The 23,929-nt window shown below is 40.7% G+C and overlaps 1 protein-coding gene across 1 annotated transcript in view; it reads right to left on the minus strand.

Moving 5' to 3' along the window:
• DMRT1 (doublesex and mab-3 related transcription factor 1) overlaps positions 1-23,929 on the minus strand; it is a 56,527-nt gene that overhangs the window by 1,762 nt on the left and 30,836 nt on the right. The window contains exon 4 of the mRNA XM_062599502.1: positions 21,526-21,688. Within this exon, the coding sequence (XP_062455486.1) occupies positions 21,526-21,688 (163 nt within the window). The remainder of the gene's footprint in view (positions 1-21,525; positions 21,689-23,929) is intronic.

The raw sequence follows: 23,929 nt of genomic DNA on the forward strand, positions 1-23,929 counted from the left end.
TCTAATGCCCCTAAGCAGCTAAAGAGGTTTATCAAACAACTCAGGGCCTGAGGAACCACCAGACTGTTGGAGTAAAGCACTGATTTGCACTCATATAGGTTGGAACATCACTTCAGTTGCTCACAATTTGAACTGACTTTGTAGATTTTCACCTCTTTCAAGCCCACCAAACCTGAAATCCAGAAGGTTGCAGAACTAGTTGCTGCAGGATCAGAAGCCCTCCAGCAGATACCAAAGGGTCTGGTATGTACCGAGGGTCTTTCTTGTATTAAAAGCGTATTAGATGCCTCCTGTGATTGTGTTCCCTATTCCATGTACAAATGAGGTTGGTTGACCACCTAGCACAATTACATCAACTGATATCTTCATTGCTGTATGCCTGAGACTAGCTCTTCAAAGGTCATTGACAGCCTTAGCTTTTACCAGTCAAAATATTTTGTTTTGGTTGGATCTGGCCACATTTGGCATCAGGAAATGTGATGCCACTTCATAAGATGTCTCTTCATAAGACACCTTGCTTTTTAAGTAAACAAACATGCTGATGTGGCTTGAACAGGGTTGAGTAGCTCATCCCTCTGACTTCGAAACCTCACTCCGCTTTGATCTAGCAAAGCCCAATGTGTTAAGATTTAGGACATGTTGTAAGGAATCTCTGTTCTGGGGTAGAGGTATGAAGGAAGTGATTGGGATTGAAAGGGGGTAATTTTTTTGTATACTCCTGAGTAGCCAAATGGGCAAGAGGCTTATTTATTTGAAAAGATCTGTTAATATTTTTAGTGTGCATGTGTCCAGAATGATGGAAAGGCCCATTTTTTAAATATTGAGATCCATAAATCTCTGTGACAAACTTACAGAAAGTTTTTTTTTCACCTAAGTGGAAAGAGACTAGGAAAAAAAAGAAAAAAAAAACCTATATGCTATAGCATGTATGTTAAAACCCAGCCAATCTGTGACTTTGTTCTCCTGGGCTATTTATTCAACAACTCTATATTAACATACTGCAAACCTGATGAAGTGAAATAGAGGTCAACACTTCTGTAGACAGATACCTATGTCTACTTCTTGCCACCTCAGGCAGTGGCTCCTGAGCTTTTTTTGGATCAGTGGAGCTGTGCAATACTTCAGCACTTCTCCCAGATGATCAGACACCCTTATCAAACTTCAAATAGAAAGTGTCATCACAGTGGTTCCAGTTCCAAACCGGTTGGTTTCACAAAGAGACCAGTCTAAAGCCCTGACCTAAATAACACAGGTTGTTCTCCACTGACTTTCAAACTGATCACAGTTTCAAGAGTTCTGTGATTTTGGCTATACACATCAGTTTCTGAATGTGCACAGGCGTATGTAATTACAGCTATACAGACATGAAAGCTAACTTGGCACTACAGAGTTATTATCTCTAGCAGATGAGAGAGCTACTCGTGGCTCTGCTGCTTACATAAGCCTGCACTGCTTACGGGGATGGACTTCCACTGCAGTCAATAGGAGTCACTGAACTCAAGCAAGGAGTAGTCAGTAGGTACAATGCTGTTAATTACTTACTCAAGATACTTGGATTGGGACTTGTAGCTATAAAAAGGCAGCAAAAAGGAAATGAGTAATTCTGTTCCAGTGGTTTAATCACACAACCATAAAACGCAGAAATTCCAAGTTCGAAGAAACAAAAACCATGTTCTTTTTGATTTAAGTCTATGAGTTTCATCTGTTTGAGGTTTGTGGCTGATCCTCCCACTGTTGTTCACACCACTCTTATCTGTATAAATAACAGTACCAGAATTGGGTCTATGACAGCTTCTAAATATCATTTCTTGATCTAATTACCTTTTACTTCTTGGGAAAACATCCAAATACTTTTGAGCCATCCAAATGTGAACATTTTTCAGCTAATATCACAAAATAAAAGTGAGAAGGGATTCCAACCATGAACACAAAACTGTACATTTTCTGACACTGAAAACTGCACTGACTTTTAACTTGAGTAATCCCTGGGACTAAATGGAGTGAAAAGAGTAATACACTTTCAATGATGTGAGAAAGCAGAAGTATATCCATGCTTGAAAAGTAAATATTTTTGTGTGTTTACATTTAAAAAGCTATTAAACTCTCAATGAGAAACCATTTTTGGAGATTTAAAGTTGAGAGGCATAACACATTTTTAAAAATTCTTTCACCTTCCAGCTCAGGGAATAGGAAAGTAAGTGTACCAGCCTCATATGCTACAGAAGCCCAAGCACTTCTTCCCAGTGTGAATACAGAAATGCACAAGTACAGCTATGCAGTAAGAGAATTAAGAGAAAAGGGAACAGATTCAGACTGGTGCTGGCTGCCTGCGAGAACAGAAGCACAGGTAAGACATGTCTAGGTTTTCTGTACAAAGGTGGACAGGAACTGCTTTTCATGGTATGCTCTCCTCTGTAGCCAAAGCATTTTCCTTTTGTAAACACCACTGGAAATGAACGCAATCTGAGCAAGCAGTGAGTTCCCTTACACACTCCACAGACCCTATATGAAGTGTCTGGGAAAACAAACAAGCCTGGGAAACCAGTGAAGCCAAGGTGCAAGCCATGTGCGAAGGGTGCAATGAAAGCAGCAGTTTCTGCACCCTTCTCACATCAGCAACTGGAGGACTGACACCTATCTTCATGCAAGTATCAGACATAGTTGGGTGACTGGCCATCTTCTAAAGGAAAGTTGGCTCAGTGGTCTGGAAGTACTGTAGCTCAAACTCAGCTTAAAAATGAATGCCCACCAGAGTCAGAGGAACTTTGTCGCTCCATTGCCCAGACTGACCCTGGAGGGGTCACTTAGTGCTCCCGAAACAGCCTATTAGCTGTGGCAACTATCCTAATACACATGAGAACTGTCTAACAAAGCTTTAGATTAACAGAAAAGGTTACTCCTACAATACCATGCAGTCAGAACCAGAGAACCATCAGAAAGAAGGCTGGCCAAGCAACTGATAGGAAGGCAATAAATAAATAAATAAATGGAGGGAGAGAGGAAGAGCAGGGAAAAAGAACAACCTGTTGTGGAGAGGTATTAGAGCACAAATAAGAGTGCCAGGGTCTATCCTGACTTTGCTGTAGATCATCTTAAGACGGGCAAGATGCAATCCCAGTGCAAACACATATGGCAAGGCCAAGCTAACTTCTCCTAAGCAGATTTCATTCTGCTACCTTTCACCTGTGGAGTGCTTAAGCCTGCAGCTTAAGCAACTCTTTTAGCACAGAGCTAAGTAATCAAAACTCAGAAAGATAATCAGTCCCTACTGAATTTCCTGCATGCTAAGAACAAACCTGCTGGAGAGATGGAGGATGGACTGTTTTATACTAGAAGGAAGAAACCAATGTTGATCACAAGCTGTTCCTTTTGCATTAGCCACATAAGGGATCAATCTCATACTCTGGTACCTAGGTTCATGCAGGTCTAAAATATAAGCAGCCAGGACCCCAGGGCTCTTTGGGTTCCCGTGAGAAGGTGACAGAGAAGCTAGAAAAACCATCAGAAAACGAGCATCAAACTTTCTCAGCTGTGCATTCAAGGATCGTTCTGAAAAGTAAAAGTATTTTCTAAGGCTGCAGCAACTTGTGTTTTTTGTTGTCTCCCACATGAAACATTCTGAAAGAACATTCACCCTCAATAAATCCGCAGTATCTTTCAGTTATTCTGCACTAGCCTTTCTGACCTAACCCAGTAAACCACTGCAATCCACTTCCATGTATCTCTCCTGCTCAGGATGTGGTAGTTAGGATGAAATGGTTCTTACTGATTTAGAATTATTTCCAACATCTGTATATGCACAAAATTGCTAAAATATGTTCTGAGTTGTCTGTCTCCTTCTCTTCACATCCCTCATGCATCATCATAGATCATGATCAGATGATGGTTCCCCCAGGGAGAAATCCTATTTTTTGACTCCTGCAGCATGTTACTGCATCATAGCATGTATGCAGACTTCTTGAAAGTAGCATTATGTACAGCATGGAGTTAAGATGAATCATTAGTTTAACAAGGAGGCTGGTATTATGCAGCAACAAGTGGCTAACCAAAACTTATTCATTAATTTGCCTTAAAAAATTGGACTCATTCCATAAACTCATTCCATACACTAATTGAAATGTATTCCCAATTTTCATTTTGATCAGTATTTTGTAGACCCTGTTCTGGTGTTAACTGCAGTGCTGAGAAACTTAAGGAGAAAATGGGAGTGGTACTCCATTGCTGTTTTGCATGTCATTAACACAAGGGCAAACAGTCCCACTCTAAAAAGGTATGTCAGTGGATAATTTCCCTCTGATAGAAGGTGTTGGGAATAACAAACAAAGCAGTTTTCCACACAGGAATAAGGGCAAGCCGAAGGATCTGGAACCAAAACCCTGCCCAGTTTGTGCCTCTTAATACAGATATAAGATTTCACAACAGAAGCCTTTTCCACCTGTCAAACTCCTGTCCTTCTCACTAATACTTAAAGTAATTAGCATTATCTTGGATGCCCATGGTAGCACAAGCTCATTGTATATTTTAAAAAAGCATTAATTCTTGGCGTTAATAACACAGTATAAAAGGTAAAGATCTGAATGGAGATCTTCATTCAGCATGCTTTATCATTCTTTTCTAGTTCATGCTCGTACTTCTGTAACTAGAAAAACAGAACTGTAACTGATGTAATTAGAGACCAAAAGCTGAAGAAAATATCCTCTTGTTGAACTTCCTCACCTCCAGCTTTAAATTCTCTTAAAATAATTTGTGAAACAATCAAAAAAGGCTTCCCACCTCTCATGCGCCATCAATTAGAAATGAAGGATGTAAATAAAACAGGCTGCAAGTATAGGTACTGAGACTCCAGTCCAAAACTTAATTCCAAACTGTATCAATCCAGAAGACAGTGCCCTTAAACTACACAGTGATCAGCCTAAATCCATGCAGATACTATCTGGGGCAAAACAGTATTCATGAAACAATGCTTCCTTTACTAACACTGTTGAATTTTGTGGCTAACTTAAATTAAGCCACTGCCTGGGGATAGGAACGGCAAACAGCAAATCATCTCATAAAAAATTTCTAGAAGACCAAGCATGTTGAGGGAAGAACCTTTGCTCTGAATGATCTAAAGACAAAGCCAAATACCATGTGTGAAATTCAGCTAGTAAAAATCTTGCTGTTGTCCAGCCCAGGACGGCAAAAGTGAATGGCTGCTCACCTCCTGTGCAGCGTATTCACCATACCATGTGACCATACCAGGTCACAGCAAGATATTTATCAGCTTCGCTCCACAGAAAGCTCACAGATTTATGTTGTCACTGCTTGAAATTCTGATCACTAGTTCTTTCCAGTAACAGATACAGTTTTAATGGTTCCACAGAACAATTTTTTATTTTGGAAGACATGAAGTAAAATGTTTTCTGAGTAGAAATTTGGACATTTGAACTTAAAGCACGCATTTGCCATTACTGTTACCAGGTGAAATGTGTCTTTCTTTTGATTTTTTTGTGCTAATCTCTGAGGGAAAGGGTTTTGTATGACAAGATTTTGTATGATTATCTCAGCATTACAGAAAAAGAGACATTGTGGTCAGAGATCTGAGATATCTCTAATCTGGTACTATTATTAAAAAGAAGAGGCATCTCCTTTCCTTACTCCTCCTATTCTCCAGTTGCTTATTCAAATGTCTGCGCTGTACTGGGAACGTATTTGCGCAAGTGAATCACATTGCAGAAGTGATTCTGCTGAAAAACACCAATCCCCTTTTGTTTTGTATTGCCACTACTGAGAAGATGCAATGGCCTTTCCTTAAGGCTGTGATTCTGTGTGATGACTGTCAGCAGATCTACCTCAGGAGATTCCTATTCCCCTTAGACATTCACAGCCCAATATGGCAAGGCAGACACCCTGCTGTTGGACAAATTCAATCACTTGCATGGGTATAATGCAACCTAGAGGCCAAGGAATGGATAGCATCTTTGAAAGACATTTCTCCTGAAAAGATAAATCATTCCAAATTTCAAGACTGTAAATAGCCACACAAACAGATGAGGAAGCACTAATTTCCAGGAAAGGTGGAGAAACAAGGGGCAGTGAGGGCTAGAGGGATTTGGAGGTCTGTCATCAAGTGTAGAGCAGCGTGGAGTCTCAGAGAAATGCAGCCATTTGCTCTTATCTCACAACAAGGCTCTGAAAAAGCTGGAACCTTTAATCTCTTGATTTCTGGAAGCCAGGTACTACTTACCTATTTATTTACTACAGAACACTAAAGACTGAGTTAAAGATGTCCCTCTTGTCTTTTTATTCAAAAGACAGAGGTAGGTCTGAGAAAAGTGGACTCTGAATTCACTTTACATAATGTTGTTCTTATTCCTATAGTAATTAAAAACTATGTTCTAAAAATAAAATTAGAGCATACACTTACCCATCATTTTTCATAACAAGCATCTAATTGTCCGGCTAGCTCCTAGTACACATCCCCAAAAACCTCGTCTGGGCATTTTATCCCACCAGGGCTGGTTTTGCATACCACTGCCTTACTACGGGGCCAGAAGACTGGGGACTGCCTAAACACTTACACAATCCCAGCTCCTATGATAAGGCTAGAAGTCAGAGTTTCCACCTCCAAAGCACTCTTCCTATGTGGAGTCCCAAGCCATGAAATGGACAGTGTTTCTGATTTATTATTATTATTATTTTGTGGAAAAAAAAAAAAAAACTCAAGGTGTTCCACAGATCCAGGTCAGAGAGAGGCTACACAGACATGTCAACTGGTGGTAATCTCCAGTGAGAAGGTAAAAAGTTTTCTGGGAGACAAGGGTAACTGTTTTGAGGAACGGGCTTGCACACTACCTCTATTTGCAGCACAGCACAGGAGACAATCCACTGCTCTGCAGTGAAGACTGCCTTCTTGTTTCCCGCCTCTGGCATCACTACAACATACTTGCTCTGGATTTGCTTGGTATGCTTAGTCACAACCTGCCTAAATGAGAAGCTCCTTGTAATTAACTAGCTTGAGAAGCGTGAAGTGTCCTGCCTAGAAAATACATCATAATTTACAACAGCTGTGGCAAAATAATGTTTTCTGAAAAGCAACAGTAACTAACTCTAAAGGAAATTGCATTAAATATTTTAAATGATGTTATCATGCAGCAGAATACACGGAAAGACAAGAAAGGACACACGGTTTCTCCTTTGTGTAGCTACACTGCAGGAAGGATCCTGAGAGCTTTAATAATCACTTATACTTTTTCTGGGGTTCCACACAGAAATCCAAACCAAGCACTGCAGTAGTTGAGTATTTCCAGCTTCCTGGGTCAGCAAGTCTGTTCGTCTTTACTGGTTTAACAAGGGAGAATATCACAGCTTGCACAACACCAGGACTAGCCATATAAACGTAAACTTTAATTCCAGTCACATCTCTTTACATTTTTATTGTTGCTTCTGTCACTTTCAATATACAAAACAAAGATGAAATCCATGACGCTTGTGCTCAGTTGTAATGTTCAAAGAGTAACCAAATAGTTAATAATGATGGCCTCAGCTCTTTCAGGTTTAATGACATTCTTAATATAAGAAAATATTGTCTCAGTGCAAAAGTGCCACATTATACAGCTTAAAGATTTTTTTTTGACATGATTTGCAAGCTTTTGGAAATCAAGAGGTTACTAGACAATTAGAAAAAATGGCAAGTCTAATAAAAGTGATCTGTTATGGTAGATACAATAGATTTTTCACTTGCAAAGCATAGATTTTTTTTGTTTAAATGTTCTTATAATGTAAGTTTGTTTGCTGGCAAGGGACAAAGCAAGGACCTGCAACTCACACTGTACTAGTGAAAGCAGCAAAAGGTTTGTCACTAACTTCAAAATAAGCAAGATTGTACTTCTGCATGATATACCAGTGTCTGTACTCAAAAATGAACAAGACAGAAGAAGGAAGATGCCTCATCATTTAGAGATTAAAATCTAAGTGAATGTACAATTTAAAAACCACAGAAGGCTTCAAAGTGACTGCGATGGCTGTTTTTTAAAATATTAACTTCTATTTGGAAGCAAGTCAAGCAGCTTTGCAGTAAGACAGGTCAATAAGTATTGATCAAACATGCAGCAAAAGACGAGTATATGCATAAGGAGAGTAAAAATGTTGCTACTTATTTTAAAGTGAGATTTATGCCCTCAGAAGTTTAGGAACCCTACTGCAATAAGTCACTCTACTTGAGAAAATAGGGACAGAAACCAAACACAAAACATTTTTGAGGTAGTCAAATAAGTAAAATGAAGTTTCACACAACATTAGGCTTATGACAGACCTGCTGCGTTATATTTATTTCCACTAACACAACAGTAGTATTAAACACATTCCGTGAAGTGCGGATGTGTAATGGAGACTTCTCCCACTCAAGGATGACGTCCCAGCCTCTGGCTGACCATTTGTGACCACTGCTCAGAAGTTTAGCCCAGCATAAACCCTAAGTGAACGTGCCAGACTTAACTCTGCCTTTTTATTACTCTGTGCTGCATTTCCCTGCTTCCAGATCCTGCTGATTTCCAGGGCTCACTCCCGTCACACGGCACAAGGCGGATGGAGTGTGACTGTCACATCTGTCTACTGTCACCAAGTTAGGGCCCATTTCCTAAGGCACTGCAGGCACCTACATGGTTTTAAGGATCTCGACAGCAGCCTTGTCATGGAAGTGCCGAACTCCACTAAAATTATAGTTAACTTTCTAGAAGCTGTGGGGATTTAAGGCCTAAAAATCATAGTCCTTTTAGATCCCTAAAAGGCTACCAGCTCACTCCAGTGCTTTTGTGACAGCTTGCCATAGTAAGATTACTAGAACTGTCCCAAGCATATCAACCCATTTTTCAACATACTTGCCTTTATTTGTCCACACCTGAAGTCAGGTGGTGTGGATTGCTATAACAGGAGATGAACATTAAGGCATACGAAGTGGCAGGAAGGTTAAAAACAATCAAACAACAACAACAACAAAACACAACCAAACAAAAAAATACCACAATATTTTATCATTGTTACCTGCTGCACAGAAAATTAAGTCAGGGGCCTCGGGTCAGCGGGTCAACTGATGGCCCTGTCAAAGGTTGCTTGCTTTCAAAAGCACCACTCCAACAGTGGCGCTCCACTATGCCTCCACTAATCTCAACAGTGTTGAAAATTTAAGTGACTTTACGTGAACAGTCAATACAAAACTGATTCTACGCCATAAGGGCAAGGGCAGTTGCAGAGGAGGGGGCTACAGAAGAGGAGGGAAGAGAAAGTGCAGTGCAACCTGTCCTCTGCTGCACCGTACAGCCTTTCACTGCAGACAGAGTGGTCAAGTGGGGGAGACTGCAGAGGCTACAGGGGGTTTGCACCACACAGAATAACTGAAGATCTGTTACTGTCTGGGGTGAAGACAGGCTTGTTCTCTCCCTTTGGAGCACGGGAAGGCAAGATAGTATTTGTCTCCTTCCACATGCATGTAGCTGATACAAGAGTTGAGTAACACCAAACTGGATGAAAACAGCTGATGTCTCTAACACAAGACTCTCCTTCAGCGGCAACATCCTCTGCTTCAGATAGGTCTGCGTACTCAGGCAAGAGGTCCCTTGCAGAGTGAGGTGCAGTGAGGTGTTTCAACTCAGTCAGCAGATGCTGCAGCAGATAACAAATAGTGAAAGCAGAGGATGTAGTCTGGGCTGCTGAAGAAGGCCAAATTTCCCAGGCCCCTGAAAATGCAAATGCCTGCTTGCATCTCTGCGTGTCTAAGTATCTCACAAAAACCTGATCCAAGCTGCAGAGTTAGATGTCAGCCTTACAGTACAGGACAGACATCAGCCTGATGGCTGAGGAGGGCTAACTACTTTCAAAGTAGGGACCAAATTCCTCTCTTCCTTGTAACTACACTGTTTCAGCTTCATTTAGAAGCTGAACAACTGTTAGTTCTTGCAAAAGGGGATCCGGCAGATTTCTCTTGGTAAGTCAGCGCTGTTTCATGCAGCTGCTGAATCTATTTCCACAAACCCAACTGCAGCATTTATGCCTTGAAAAAGTTAGTGACTCAGTTCAACCCAAATTAAAGTCACTGTGGACACCTCAGGGACTCAGCTGAGAGGTGAGACAAGCAACATACGATGTATTTGGTAGAGATCATTTTATGAACTAGAAGTTTACATTCATCCAAGAGAGGAGGCAACAAACAACAACTGAGATTAATAAGGTCTTCAAAGATTTAGAGTATTTAGGACATCTGAGACTATATTTAAGGGGACATAGCTATCTCAAAAAAAATCTGTCTCAAACTGAAACTTACTGAAAAGTGTTTCATATAGCCAAAAGCCAATTAAAAATCTGTTAAAAAATGTACTGTAAACAGTTGTTTCAGGGTGGGAAAATAAAACATTCCTTGCAGTGTGTGCAACTGCTCTGAGACAGAACTTGAAAGGGAAAATGATTTATAAGCAAACAGGAGAAAGATAGTTCATTGATTTTTCTTTTTCTTTCATGTCCAGAACGGAAACAAAACTGGTGACAAACTGGACTGAAAACATTCTTTTACTTTCAGCAGTCTAAGACACAATTAGTGCCACACTTAGGGTAAATAAACATGTTAACCACAGCATTTGGAGTAGGATTCAGATCTCATGCGAACCTTCTAATTTTGAAGCTTAAGTGATTTTACAGACACTGTGAGATAAACATGAGACATACAGCTTTAGAGCTGGCATCATGTAATTGCAGAAGAGCACAAAATAAATTTAGAGATGTTAAATGCCTCCTTCTAAAAAGAAAGAAATGCATTTTTTGTTTTCTTTTCTAAAATGATCTACAGGGACTATGCTGTTATTCTAGCTTGTATTCTTTCTGGATAGCATTTTGGAATGAACTGTAACAAATGAATTGTTCAATTTAGAAGATTCTTCAAAATCCATCTCCAAATCTTTCCAGATTTTTGTTTTAAGGTTTCAAAAATAAATGCTTCTCCACCGCCCTCAGCAAATCCCTTTCAACCATTCTCCAAATGAGCTGCAATATGCCCTTCCGTGCTCAGGTGCCTTCTGCTTTTCTCTCGTCTGTCCAATCTATAGATAGGTTCAAGAGGGGTGGCCCTTTCAGAGTGGACGGTGGGCACAGTGCAGAGTGATGTTAGGGTGCTGCTGGCACCTGCCTTGTCACCGTGCCACCCTGCCACGGGAGCATGTCACGAGCAGGAGCAACACCGGACACAACGCAGCACCAGCACCGCTGCAAGCAGACAAGTCAGTGAGCAATTAGGAAACGCCGGGCCACTATCCAGTGACTGACAGAAACTACGATGCCATTTCAAGTTTTCTCCTTAAAACACCACCAACATTAAGAAGACAATGAAAATGCTGACACCCTCCTAATTAGAGAGGCAGTGGAGTCTGAGCATGTGTTTGCATCAAGATCTTATCTAAAAGCGAGAAAGCAGCAAACTCTTCCTTAGTATGCTAAACAAGTTCCTCGGCTTTACAAAAGCCTGGCAAGATGATAGTTTTACAAGCTTGCTAGATTTCCATTTTTAAAGTGAAAAAACATCTTTGTTTACATAGTTTCTTGTGCATTCTCGGTGTGTCAAACAAAATGTCATTTACTAGTGAAAAGCAGCTGCTACCTTTGCATGTCTGATCAACAGGTTTAGAACAAAAAGAAATACAATTTATTATAGCCCATTTAGTTCTGCAACAATTGCCCTTCAAAAGCTGAAGGAGAATAATGTGATTCAACATACATGCCTTCTTCACTGCAGAAACCTCAAACAGCCCTGGGCAAGAGCTAATACAGATGTAGTACAAGGCATTAAAAGAGTGCTGGGTGCTGCAGCTAGCAATTATCCTGGTATTTAACCAAATCTATCGCTCATCAGGAAAGCGTTTAGTGCAGTAGTCAGAGCGAGACAGGCACATGGACTACAGCTACTTAACTGTCCCCTCTAGCGATTGCACTTTCTCAGCCTGAGAATCATGTCAAATTAAACAACTGCACATTGACTTTTCACTTCTATAAACATTAAGGTGTGACCGACAACTCCTGGATGCTGTAAGCCAGTCATTATAATCAGACAATATACTGTTAGCTTATTTGTGGTGTGTTTTTTCCCCCTTATTCTGAGCAGTTTCCTTCTGGACTGCTTTTATGGTGCTCTATAGACATGTTTGCATTGCTTCCCTGCAGAGTAACTGTAAGGAAATGCCACCTCCTTCGCGAGACCTTTGTACGTACCTGGGAAAGAAGCATAAAATTAAGTGACATGTAACAACTTTTTTTTTCTTTTTTTTGGTCTAGGCAAATGCTTATTCATTTCAAACAAATTTGGAGATGACTGGAGAGCAGCAATAGATGCTAGATTGCACCTCAAGCATACATGTTAATGTTTCACCTTTCTGGAGTATTTTTCCTAATTTTTGCCCTAAGTGCTGAGAGTGTCTTTAAATCTATCTATGGTAGACACCAAATGAGGAATAAGTCAGCTGCAAGAATGGGAAATGAAATGACAAGCTAAACAATAGTGTTCTGAGTACGTATTAACAAAGAGCGCAAATTCCCTAAGGCTATTACAGCATTGTTTTGTCAAGCCACTGCTTGCTATACGTATCTGAAGACTCTCTGTTCGCAAAGTTACTAGGGCCTGAACAGGTCTGTGAAGCGGCCAAGGCTGTAAAGAAATACATTCCTTTGACTTTATATGCCACATTCAGGTGCCTGAAACCAGCTTCTGGGAAAATTACCAAAACCACCTGCTCAAAGTTGCACCTTTCAAGCTCTGGGAGACATATACCAAAAAAAAAAAAAAAAAAGAAAAAAAAGCTGCAGTGAGCCTCAGCTGCATTTTGGTGGCCCATCAGCAGCATCATTTGTCCATCTCAGAAGCAGTCATCGGCTGAACTCTCACCCTAGCCCTCTGCCCCGCCAGAGCACAGTTCGCTGTCCAGGGCACCTGAGCTCTGCTCGGTAGCTGCCCTTTCTTCCAGAAGTGGCACACCAGCGGTACATGACAGGCCTAGGAGGTTCACTGGATTGTCTTCTGACAAATGCAGTGTTGACACCTATCATTACAACCCTAAAAAAAAATTAGCCCAAAACTAGAAAAAGAAAAAAAGTAAAATTCCTACTTTGTACTTTTAGCCAAGTATCAAAAACCTGTGATACGTAAAGTACTATATTTTCAACTGCATTTTTTGAAAGTAAAAGGCTGCTTTAAAGGAAAGTTACAACTGAAGTGCAGTGATTCTACACAATACTGAAATACTTTTAAGAAGCAGCATAAAAATAAGACAGAGCACTGTCAGAGAAATCCGTATATGTACCTATGCAGTGTCAGTATATAGAATGTGTGTGTAGCATGTGTATCTATATATCCATGTATATATATATATCGATATATGAACCCACACACAAGTACGGGTATGTGTAGATTATATATATTATATATATAAAGCTAACTTTCAGTCCTCAGAAAACAAAAGCTATCCCCATATAACAGCCAAATTCCTACATAACTCAATTTCGACATCTCATCTGGTGTGAACTGCACTCATTCCTAGTGTAAACCCCAGCGCGCTCTGCAATGATATACTGTAATGTCACATCGCAATCTGGATTTACTATAAAGGGCTGCTGACGAGTTTCAGAGCAGTAAACATTGCTGCGAGGTGTATTTCACACTGAGCTGGTTTTTATGAAGAACACTTCACCGCCCAGCCACGGCACCCAGATGATGAATGGTGAAAGATGCATGACAAGCTTCATCATTGTTTGTAAATCTTAACTGTTCCTGCTCACTAACTCTGCAGGCAATTTTCAAAGACAGCGGCCGACAGAAGGACAGCATAGCTTTCCTGAAGGTTATTCAACTTGTACTTGGCCTAAGCTATGCCTGCGAGGAGCACTGGAAATAAACTCTTTGGTTACACCAAAGCTTAGAATTAAAAGCAACTGATGGGCAGCCACACTAATGGTTACTAAATTAAGAAAGTCCATTAACCAGTTTTGGTACTCCTCCTGCACCCTGCCCCGCAGGGTTACATTCATCATGTGCAGACAACATAGCCAGCTATTACTTACATGTGCAATATCAATGTGCACGTTTATAAAATGGGCAGAATGAACGATGGGCCACCTGCTCATACACCACTGTAGCCCTCTATCTCGTGCAGTCACCTGCCACACGCAACCCTCCTGCAGGTCTTTGCCCACGGCTGGTAAAAAAGCTACTTCTATCCTCTTCCATCCGAACTTCACCCTCGTGGCAGGGTGCATGGCACAAAGTAAGGAATCTACTTGAGGCCTGCAGGCATGGCTACGGGCAGAAATTTTACCTCTCTCTGTCCTCCCTGCAATCACTCCTGTGAGGGAGCAGCACTAGGGTCTGCAACAGCCTCTTGAAAAGAGTGACAATTTGGCTCAGAGCCTCCATGTTAAAGCCACTCTGCACTGCCTGCAAGGCCTCAGTAAGACTGCTTTGCTACAGATTGGCAGAAAATGTTTTTTTCTTTCTTTTCTCTCTATTTTTTTTATTATTTTTTTTGCTACTAATCTTCCGCACAACCTGCAAAGGGTCGCTATTCGGAAGGCTTTCTAAAAACCACAAAGGCTACAAAAGAAATAATTTAGCTGGAGACTGTCATCTGACTTAAGAAGCTAGCATAAGTTGTGAGATAGCCTGCGCAGACACACAGAAAAGACTGCAGCTGCATATGGAGGGAACTCACTCTTCTCTTAACCAGTCAAACTGTGAGGATGCAACCACATGTTAAGGTAAAGAAATCACTGAGGTGGTTTTGCTGTTTCTTGACAAAATGCAGATCCTGCCGGGTAAGCACGCAGTTATCACTTCTCTGCTTACAAAACGTCTTTCTTCATTATATCACTTTAAGATAAAGTTTGTTGTGGCTGTGATAAACTAAATTACACATAATTTTCATGACAACTTACTCCTCCTTCCAGAGGATGCTAAGGCCTCAATGCAAAAATATCTGTATCTTCATAAAAACGGACTGGGGCGAAAACCAGCAAAAGATTCCATCTGCCCAGCTGCTCCTGCCACAGCACCAGCACTGTCTCCACAGCAAACAGCAGGGTCTCACCAGCTGCCCTGGCATAAATCAGTAAAGATCATGAATCAAAACTGTAATTGTGCAATTTATGCTTTCCATAAATTTCTGCTTGTAGTGGGAAAAGCTCTGTGTAATATAAAAGTATCCAAAATCCTTTAAAATGGAAGGAAAAGATCCATACCCTCACCAGGTGTAGTGACATCCTCTGTCCCTCAGCAAGGTTAGCTCAAACACGTAGAAACGAAGTTCAGGGCTGTGACTGATATAAATCACTGGCTTCTCACCTGTAGTTCTAAAATATTCCTTACTGCAGGAGGGATGGAGGGAAAAAAAAAACAAAAAACAAAACCCCCAAAACTCCGTCCATAGGAAAATACAAAGGAAAGCAGGGACGGTGTCAGGGGAAGGAAATCAAACAGAGCCTTTACTTATCCCAGGGCAATATTTTGCCATGCCCTTGCAGGAAGAGATGCTGACCCTCTGGTGCAAGGACCCAGTGCCACAACGCTGGCTGTGCAGTGTGCTGCTGTGACCGTGCCATCCACTGCCAGGTGCCCGCTCTCCGCAACGCCATCTGCTCAACGAGGATGGGCAAGAGTGGATGGCATGTTCCACATCCAGCTGTTTGCAAACTAGAGTTCACAGACCACCATGGTTTTATGACAGAAAACTGAGGAAGGTAGAGATTTTGGCATTAGGTTTAAATTTGTTGTCTCATATCAGCACCCGCTGTGGATCAATAAATCAAAAAAGACAAAAACAAGTGATTTCATTTTCCTCAGAACAGAAGAATTTTCCAGTTGAGTCCTTGTTCTCCTAACCAAGTGCCTCTAACAATTACGAATGTGTAGGCTTGAATTTTAAAAAGCCTGCACCCTACCCTTTGATTCATACAAAACACTCAGCGCAGGTAAGTACATTCCCCGATAAAAACTTTTCTTCCAATGCTCAACAAGTAGCTGGGTCGATCTCATTCTGGGTGGACATGCTTTAGCTGGTGAGGGTGGACGGGGTCCAACCTGCACTGCCCAGAATTCAGGCTGCCTGCTTCTGCCCACCAGGGCACCATGGCTGTGACGAACCACATTACACATAATTTTCATGACAACTTACTCCTCCTTCCAGAGGATGCTAAGGCCTCAATGCAAAAATATCTGTATCTCCATAAAAACGGACTGGGGTGAAAACCAGCAAAAGATTCTATCTGCCCAGCTGCTCCTGCCACAGCACCAGCACTGTCTCCACAGCAAACAGCAGGGTCTCACCAGCTGCCCTGGCATAAATCAGCAAAAAGCATGAACCAAAACTGTAACTGTGCAATTGTGCAATGACAAGTTGCTTTGCTGCACATACTATTTTGTTTCTGTGTGGTTTAGAGCAAACATAACATTAAGGTGGCATTTAGAAAAGAAATTACTAAAATTATCATTTTAATCCAGAATAATTGAAGTAGAATGAGATTTAACCAAATGTTTTCAATTTATATCTCTTCAGGATTTCCCTTCTCTATGAATCAGGCCTTATAAATCTATTTTAATATTGGCCAAATCTTCACCAGTCCCAACCTCACTCAGAACACAGACCATTTACAAAAATGCTTAAACACAGAAAAACGGCTTGCCAGAACTTACTGATTGTGCCTCGTATTCACAAGTGTATCTTGATAGCTGCTGTTACAGCTAATGGAACAATGAAGTATGAATAAGAACATCACAAATGAGGGTTGGCAACTTGCTTGGTTTCAAAAAAAATATTCCTGAACCCAACAACTGCCTAGATAGAAAAGCTCAAAATCCAACTTTTTAGTCAAACTATTAAAAGGGATCTGCCAAAAGAAGTTTGTGAGTTATCCAAGATCTGTTCTGATAAAAGAAAGAATAATATGTTTTCTGACTTCCACAGAAGTTTGCTCAGCCCCAGACTGCACATGAACAGCAAATCTACCTCACGGACAACGCCTGCAATCCACGTCATCTGAACACAGATCAAAGTTTCTGAATTTACCACCTTTATTTAACATGGGTAAATGGATATATACATACATCCACCCCATCCACACACAAACTTTCCCCACCCACACACGCACACTGTGCTGTATCATGCTGAGAAAGCCACAAAACACAGATTTTAACAAGAGCCCAGCATACAAGTGAGAATGCTGTAGGCATGAAGAGTAGAAGACGGTGTGATCTGTGTGCCATACGCACAACCATCCACGTAAATCAAGGCTTGGAAAACCACAATTTAAAATCTACTAGTCTTCATGGTATCCTTGCAATGAATGCCTAAGGGAGACTGCACACAGCATAGCCATCTGGACTATAAATAACGACAACTGAGAATGCACGGAAAAGACAACCGCGCACTGATAAAGTGACACAACGACAAAAATACAGAGCTTTAAGCTGACTTTAAAACCCACTGATTTAAATGACTACCACTTCCCCTCTTTTGTCTTATTTCAAAATTTCCTTCCAAAATTTGGTGTAAGATGGATAGTTGTGGAGAATACAGGCTAAAGTTTCAGCAAACACTACTTCCTCTTTCATCGCTATGAGATGACAAATTCTTGAACAGAGGCCAGTTTTTAAGCAAAAGATACAGACAGACAGACAGACACACCACACAAGATATGTATCACTTTACTATATCATTTCTAGGAGCTGAATGGTATTCCCCCCACATACTCTACTGCTAAAGCCACTCTAAATTCAAACATATTTCCGCTGAAGCTCTACTAAAAAGGCATTCAGAAAAGGCATTGAAGCGGTACCCCTCAGATCTGACAACACTTTGTCCCTTGCTGGACCTTAAAAGCCACTTTCAGTTAATACAGAGTGGTTCTAGTCCTCTGGCAGAGGACTACTGCTCTACTTTTGTGCCCTATCTCTTTAAATGTTTTATTAACATAGCTCAGTCAGTGCAGTTTGTCCACCAGCTGCAAATAAAGAGCAGTTAAATTCAAGTTCTTCACCCACCCTTTGGAGTCACTTCTCAGCCATCCTGAAACAGCCTCTTTTACTGCACTGCTGTTTGTGTAACCCAAATGCTGGTAGCGAACAGAACAAGTTCAAGGACCTGGTCTCACCACTCTCTGCATGTCAGGACCTGATGTGACTGCTCTCATCCTACATCCAGGAGGTTGAGTGATGGTGTTCTGTCATTCAGAAAATGTCAGTCCATTACTACATGCAACACGCTGTAACATGGCATGACCTCATGAACAAATGTCAGAAGCTTCCTGAAAACTTCTCACCATTCATAAAAACAAAGAAAGTGTAAATCAGTGGTCTCTAGCTTATCTCTCCTCCCTTTCAACATAACTGGTCTAAACAGGCAGTTAACTTACCAGAACAAAATTAATGAAATAGTCTGAGTGAAATACTAACCGAGATAATACATGAACTGGCAAAACCTCTATAAAGCTGAAGTTACAGCTGAAGTGTAGGTAATAGACTGCATGTATTGTAAGACCATCTCTGATTTGTGGCTTGAAATTTAATAACCATTTCTGTGTTAAAGATACAGGTTTCAAATGTTTTGGAAATGCAGCTGCAAAACAAGTTTTTTTCTTTTAACTTGTTGCTCTTCTATATGCACTGTTATCTTCCTGTAAAATTCTTGCAATACTTACACATAGGCCTACAAATAGATCTTAAAAAATAGTTACAGGCTTGCTGCAGGAATTACTAGGTGAAGTTTTATAGCCTGCATTAAACAGCAGGTGAGACTAGATGATGCTAATGTTCCCTTTTGGACCTAAAATCTATGAGTAGCTATTTTTAGAAAGAAAACAAGTCTGTGAGCACGGTGTCAGTCCAACCACAGAAAAAGACTAATGACTGGTGTATGGCTTGCTAATTTAAAAGTGCACTGGAGTTGTCTTTAAAAAGCAGCGATCACTAACCCCGTGGGAACATGCCAAAGTCTTTGTTTCATATAAAGCAGTTATGTATTGTACAGAAACTTTGGTCCAATGATCAATGGTGAACCATGTAAGAATATGCCTTTTGCACAAGACAACACTTGCAATGAATACTTCGGGGGAGTGGACCAGTATCACATATTACACAGGATCCACTGCTCACAACCTGCTGGCTGACTGAGCATCCACACAAATGATAACAAAGAAGCAAAAAGCTCACACTTTCTGAGGACTATGAAAACTATTAGAATAAAAAATGTCACAGGACTGTAAATCATGAACTAACAGCTTGAGAATATTACTTTGTTTCTAAACAGAAAAATAAAAGCAGTCATATCCTCCAAGAGGAGGCGTAAGGAGAAAGAAGATGCTTCTAAGAAACACACGAAACAGGAAGGGTCTTGCTCACATGCTCAAGTTTCTTACAAAAGTATTGGTGCCTCTTTCACCCACTAGCTCCCTGCTATGGAAAAACACTTCTTCAGAGTCTGGAAAATGCTGTTTGATCTCAGTAAATTACATCTCACTGCTTGTCGGTTTCTGATTGATGGTATAACTTAGGGAACAATATCTGTGTGTGGAATACTGTCTGGAGAAGCAGTCAAGGATTATTGAAAATACAGTATTTATGCAGTTTAAAAATCAGTGGCACATCACACACAACTTTTTTCTAGAGTGATGAAAAATTACTGAAGTGCATTTGGGAACAAAGGGTATAAGGTCTTTTGTCTATTTGTAAGAACACTCAACTGGTAAGACTTATAGTGAGTTAGTAGTGATGAATGCAAGAAAAAGTGTCAACTGCAGTTGAGCATAAAACCACCTGCTTCTCCGACCAATTGGCAGAAAGCAAGACGTCATTGCTCAGTGGTGGTCAGAGAAGAGGGAAGAAAACAAAACTGAAGAAAAGAGAAGGAAAATGAACCAAGGATCACTGATTTCTCTAAGCCATTTAGAACTACTGAAAAAGGAGAAAAAGTCTAAGTTTTTCTCACACCTTGTGTTGTTTCTTCATTTATCTGATACGTCATAGTTGGAAGACTTTCAGAAAACAGTCACTTTCAAAACAACAGTCCACCTCTTCAGTATAAATCATTCTACAGCTATTGAACTCAAGGGCTCAACACTGATTTATATGAGCTGCAGATCTTGTATGTATCACACCTTCCAAAATTTCATTTGAGTCCTTAAGGTTCTGCCATGACAGAAGCACCGTACTTTCAACACCAAATAAATGTAACAGACACTAGAACATCAGCAGCAAAAAGTACATAGCTGAAAATAATTATGGAACCTATGTAATACACTTCCTCTAATCAGGTATAAAAAAAGCTCAGCATGTGCATGTCACCATGGAAGATTCATTTCAATGTGTAAATGCATCAGAGAAGCAAATGAGGCAGGATATTGTTGTCAGTGGTGTCACTGCACAAAAAAGAACCAGCACAAAAAATCTGTCAGGTGTAAAATAAACAAAAGGAAATACTTCCCACACACTGTAGAGCACTGCACAGATTAAACTGCTGAATTCATTACTACAAAGAGACCAAAAGCATAAAAGGACTTAAGGAAAGACTACATATCAATTCATGATGTTCAGGTCTGCTGCTAGTAAGCGAAAATGATAGTTGAGAAGTAACCACCAACTCAGGATACCTGCTGAATGCTGTAGACTGTAGGAATTTTGGAAACACGAAGCAGGATCACTCTACCCTTTCTCTATTTCTTTCTCTGTGCATCCACTACTGGCCCTTTCCAGAGACAGGGAGTAATTAACTGGACTTTGATCTCCTTCAGCAAGGCCATTTTAACATCCGGGTACTCTGCCCAAAATGGGAGCAAGAGAACCAGGAACTAAGACCAAAAAAACTCGTCAAAATCACAGTGTCAACACAGGTAAATCTTTCATAAAAATTACTGCAGATTAGCAGTAATCAACAAGACTGGATGTCAGAAGTTGAATTTATCTGGAGTAGTTCTAAGTGAAGCAGTATTAGTTTGACAGCAAAGAAGGAAGCAGGTCTGTGAACGACTTCACTAGATGGCTGAGATACAGAAATTGTTTCCATATATGGTTCAGGCAAAACAGGGCAGCAAAGGCTCAGTGGGAGGCTTGTGAACCCTGAGGGGAAAAAAATATGAACAATAGTTCTAACAAGAGAAGAGAGGAAAGGTGAGTCTTTCACTGGAGACATGTTCCTTGGAGATAATCTTTTGATGAGCACTGAAAGAAGAAAGCTCAAATGATTCTTCCAACAGTTTACAGAAAACACACACAGGAGCAGAAAGGTTCCAGCTAACTACCCTCCTAATCTAACATATGTCTAAAATATGAACTTCTATTATTGTATGCAAGCCTACAATACAGTACTATAGTATTGCTGTACAGCAAGCCTTTCAGAAATCAATCACCTTCTGTAAACTCTTTGAACCTACTTGCTGCATTAGGGACTTTCTTCCCCTCAGTAAACCACACCTTTTTGATGCCTGTTTAAAGTCAAAAAGGTAGCAAAAACCCAGTGGGTTATCTGCACTTACCTCTTGCTTTCAATTCTGAGTATGAAGGGATGTCCTCAGAGGTCAAGATCTGTGGGACACATGTAGGTGTGCCAACACCTTGGCCCAGGTAAGAAGTGGGTGGATAGTAGGAGTGCATCCGATACTGAGAGCTCATGGCGTGGTGGTTCTCCATGCCCTTCATCTATCAGAGAGAGAATCAGAACAGTAGCGTATGAAAGCTGAGCTCTAGCACTGTTTTTGCACCCTCCTGTCCCACAAGTACAAATCCTTGAAGGAGATTGTGGTTGGAAGAGGAGGTGGTTGGATGAGAAGTAAAATCCTGAGGTATTTGCCTTGGATTTTGCTTTGTTTTGATTTGGCCCCTGCCTACATCCAACTGACCGGCTTCAGAGGAAGTGACATGTCTATGTAGTCCCTAGAGTCTCGAAGAAAATAACAAGTCCAAGACTAGTGGTAACTACTTTACAAGGAATCCACTAAGTGGTTTAAGAAGATAGTTCTACCTACTAACTTATTTAGGACATACTCAACTGAATTTGAGCATCTCACACACACACAAACATATCACTTTCTTAAAATGCTAGGATATGGAATCATTTCCCTATTTTATATGGAGAAAATCAAGTTGTGGATAGATTACACATGAATTCTGTAGTGCAGTGATAACTAAAAACAATTCATCAAGTCAGCTACGTCAGCTCCATTTCTGAGAGTTTATCAGACAACCTATTCTCTCTCCTAGAGTCCATCAAGTTAGCAGCAATGTTAGCTGCACCTGGTACTTACTCAGAATCAGAAGCTTATCCTCTCCCAACACCCCGAAATGATCCAAACTGATCTCCCCGGAAAGGCAGTAATGTCTTTTTTATTTTGTTTTTATAAAAGAATTAGCATCTTTTGTTCCAAAGCTCTACAATGTGACACAGACACAACACTCTAAAAGAAAGTTGTCCAACACTTCAGAAGATCACGACCTCCAACAAGAAAGATAATATTGTCTGGTCTCCCTAAGGCAGAGAATTATCATAAGATAGAAATGGTCTGGGCAGAAAAAAAATATATAATTTTGTATCAGATATAACAATAAAAGTGTGGTCAGTAATGCATGCAAAGCTATGGCATTAGTTCTCTTTGCAAGATAAACTGCTAGAAAGTCTTTTCAGCCTCTTTCATGTCTCATTTCAGCTAAGTAAGAGTTTTGCCTGTTTTACTACAGTACCCTTAGGTTCCACCCAGCTGTGTTTCATATCCGACTTGATGCTCCACAGCACTTCTCAGGCTGAAAAATTCAGATCCAAAGAGCAGTGGATACACAGGCAGTGAATCTGCTGTCCAAGGTGGCCACTTTATTCCAGCCGATTTCCAGAATCTTACTTCGGGTTTCCAAAAGAGCGAGCTACCAGAATACTTTAGTTGGTAACTGTGTATAGTAAATAGTTATTTTCTAATGTTTCCCGTATTAATTTAGTACTCAATATTACTTTTAATACTGCCAAACCAGAGATAATATGGTCTGGGTCACACAAACACTTCCTGGCATTCTCTAAGACAGAAGGCAACATCTTACTTCCTGTCTAGAGTCAAGTAAGGGGAATTTAATCTCACCCAAGAGACATCAATTGCTGTTTACAGGGATTTCTAGAAACAGTAACAGACAGTGACAGCAACACAGTCATACTGAGTGATAGGCAGGGCATGCTTACAGCCTGTGGAAGTAAGACTTATTCTATGATAAAGTAAAATACTTACATGGTGATTTTTTTTACTGCCTGCATCCTATGCATGCACAAATAAAATTAACCTTAAACCAAACAATGTTTCATCCATGGTAGACAATCAAACAATCTTACAAAAATTACAGACCTCAACTCTTTTAATGTGGCATCCTGAGAAAGTCTGAAGTCAGGGCAGTTAGGCTCTATATATAGCCACTGACTTGACCTCTGTTTCTCCGGAAAAAAGCAGTCTCCTCTTGGACGTAAAAGTCTACGCTCTGCATGCACCTCATCAACAACACACAGGTTCCTTCTGCCCTACAATTACAAGCTGGCAACATACACTGCCAAAAAGCTCAGTCCAAAGGTCACTTTGAATCTGTACGCCCACCAAGCCGGACGGTTCTCCAAGTACTGAAAGAGGAGTTATCCAACTCCTCTCTGCCCACCCTTCTCAACCACGCTAACTCTCCTTCAAGGGGCAGGACTAGGGGCAGCATCCGCTGTTCTCAGATTACCCCTTCTCCTATGTACATACGCACTACTGAAAACCATGACCTCCTGGACACAGTATTATTTTAGCTGTAACAAAATGGAGGGATTGCTCTCTGGCACCAAAACGATGATGTTCTTGTTTTCTCTCTCTGTGGAACGTAGGCATGGACCTGTTTCCTTTCAAACATATTTTTTAGTCTTTTTTTCCATTT

This window comes from Rhea pennata, chromosome Z, assembly GCF_028389875.1.
Source record: "Rhea pennata isolate bPtePen1 chromosome Z, bPtePen1.pri, whole genome shotgun sequence".
Lineage (NCBI taxonomy): Eukaryota > Metazoa > Chordata > Aves > Rheiformes > Rheidae > Rhea > Rhea pennata.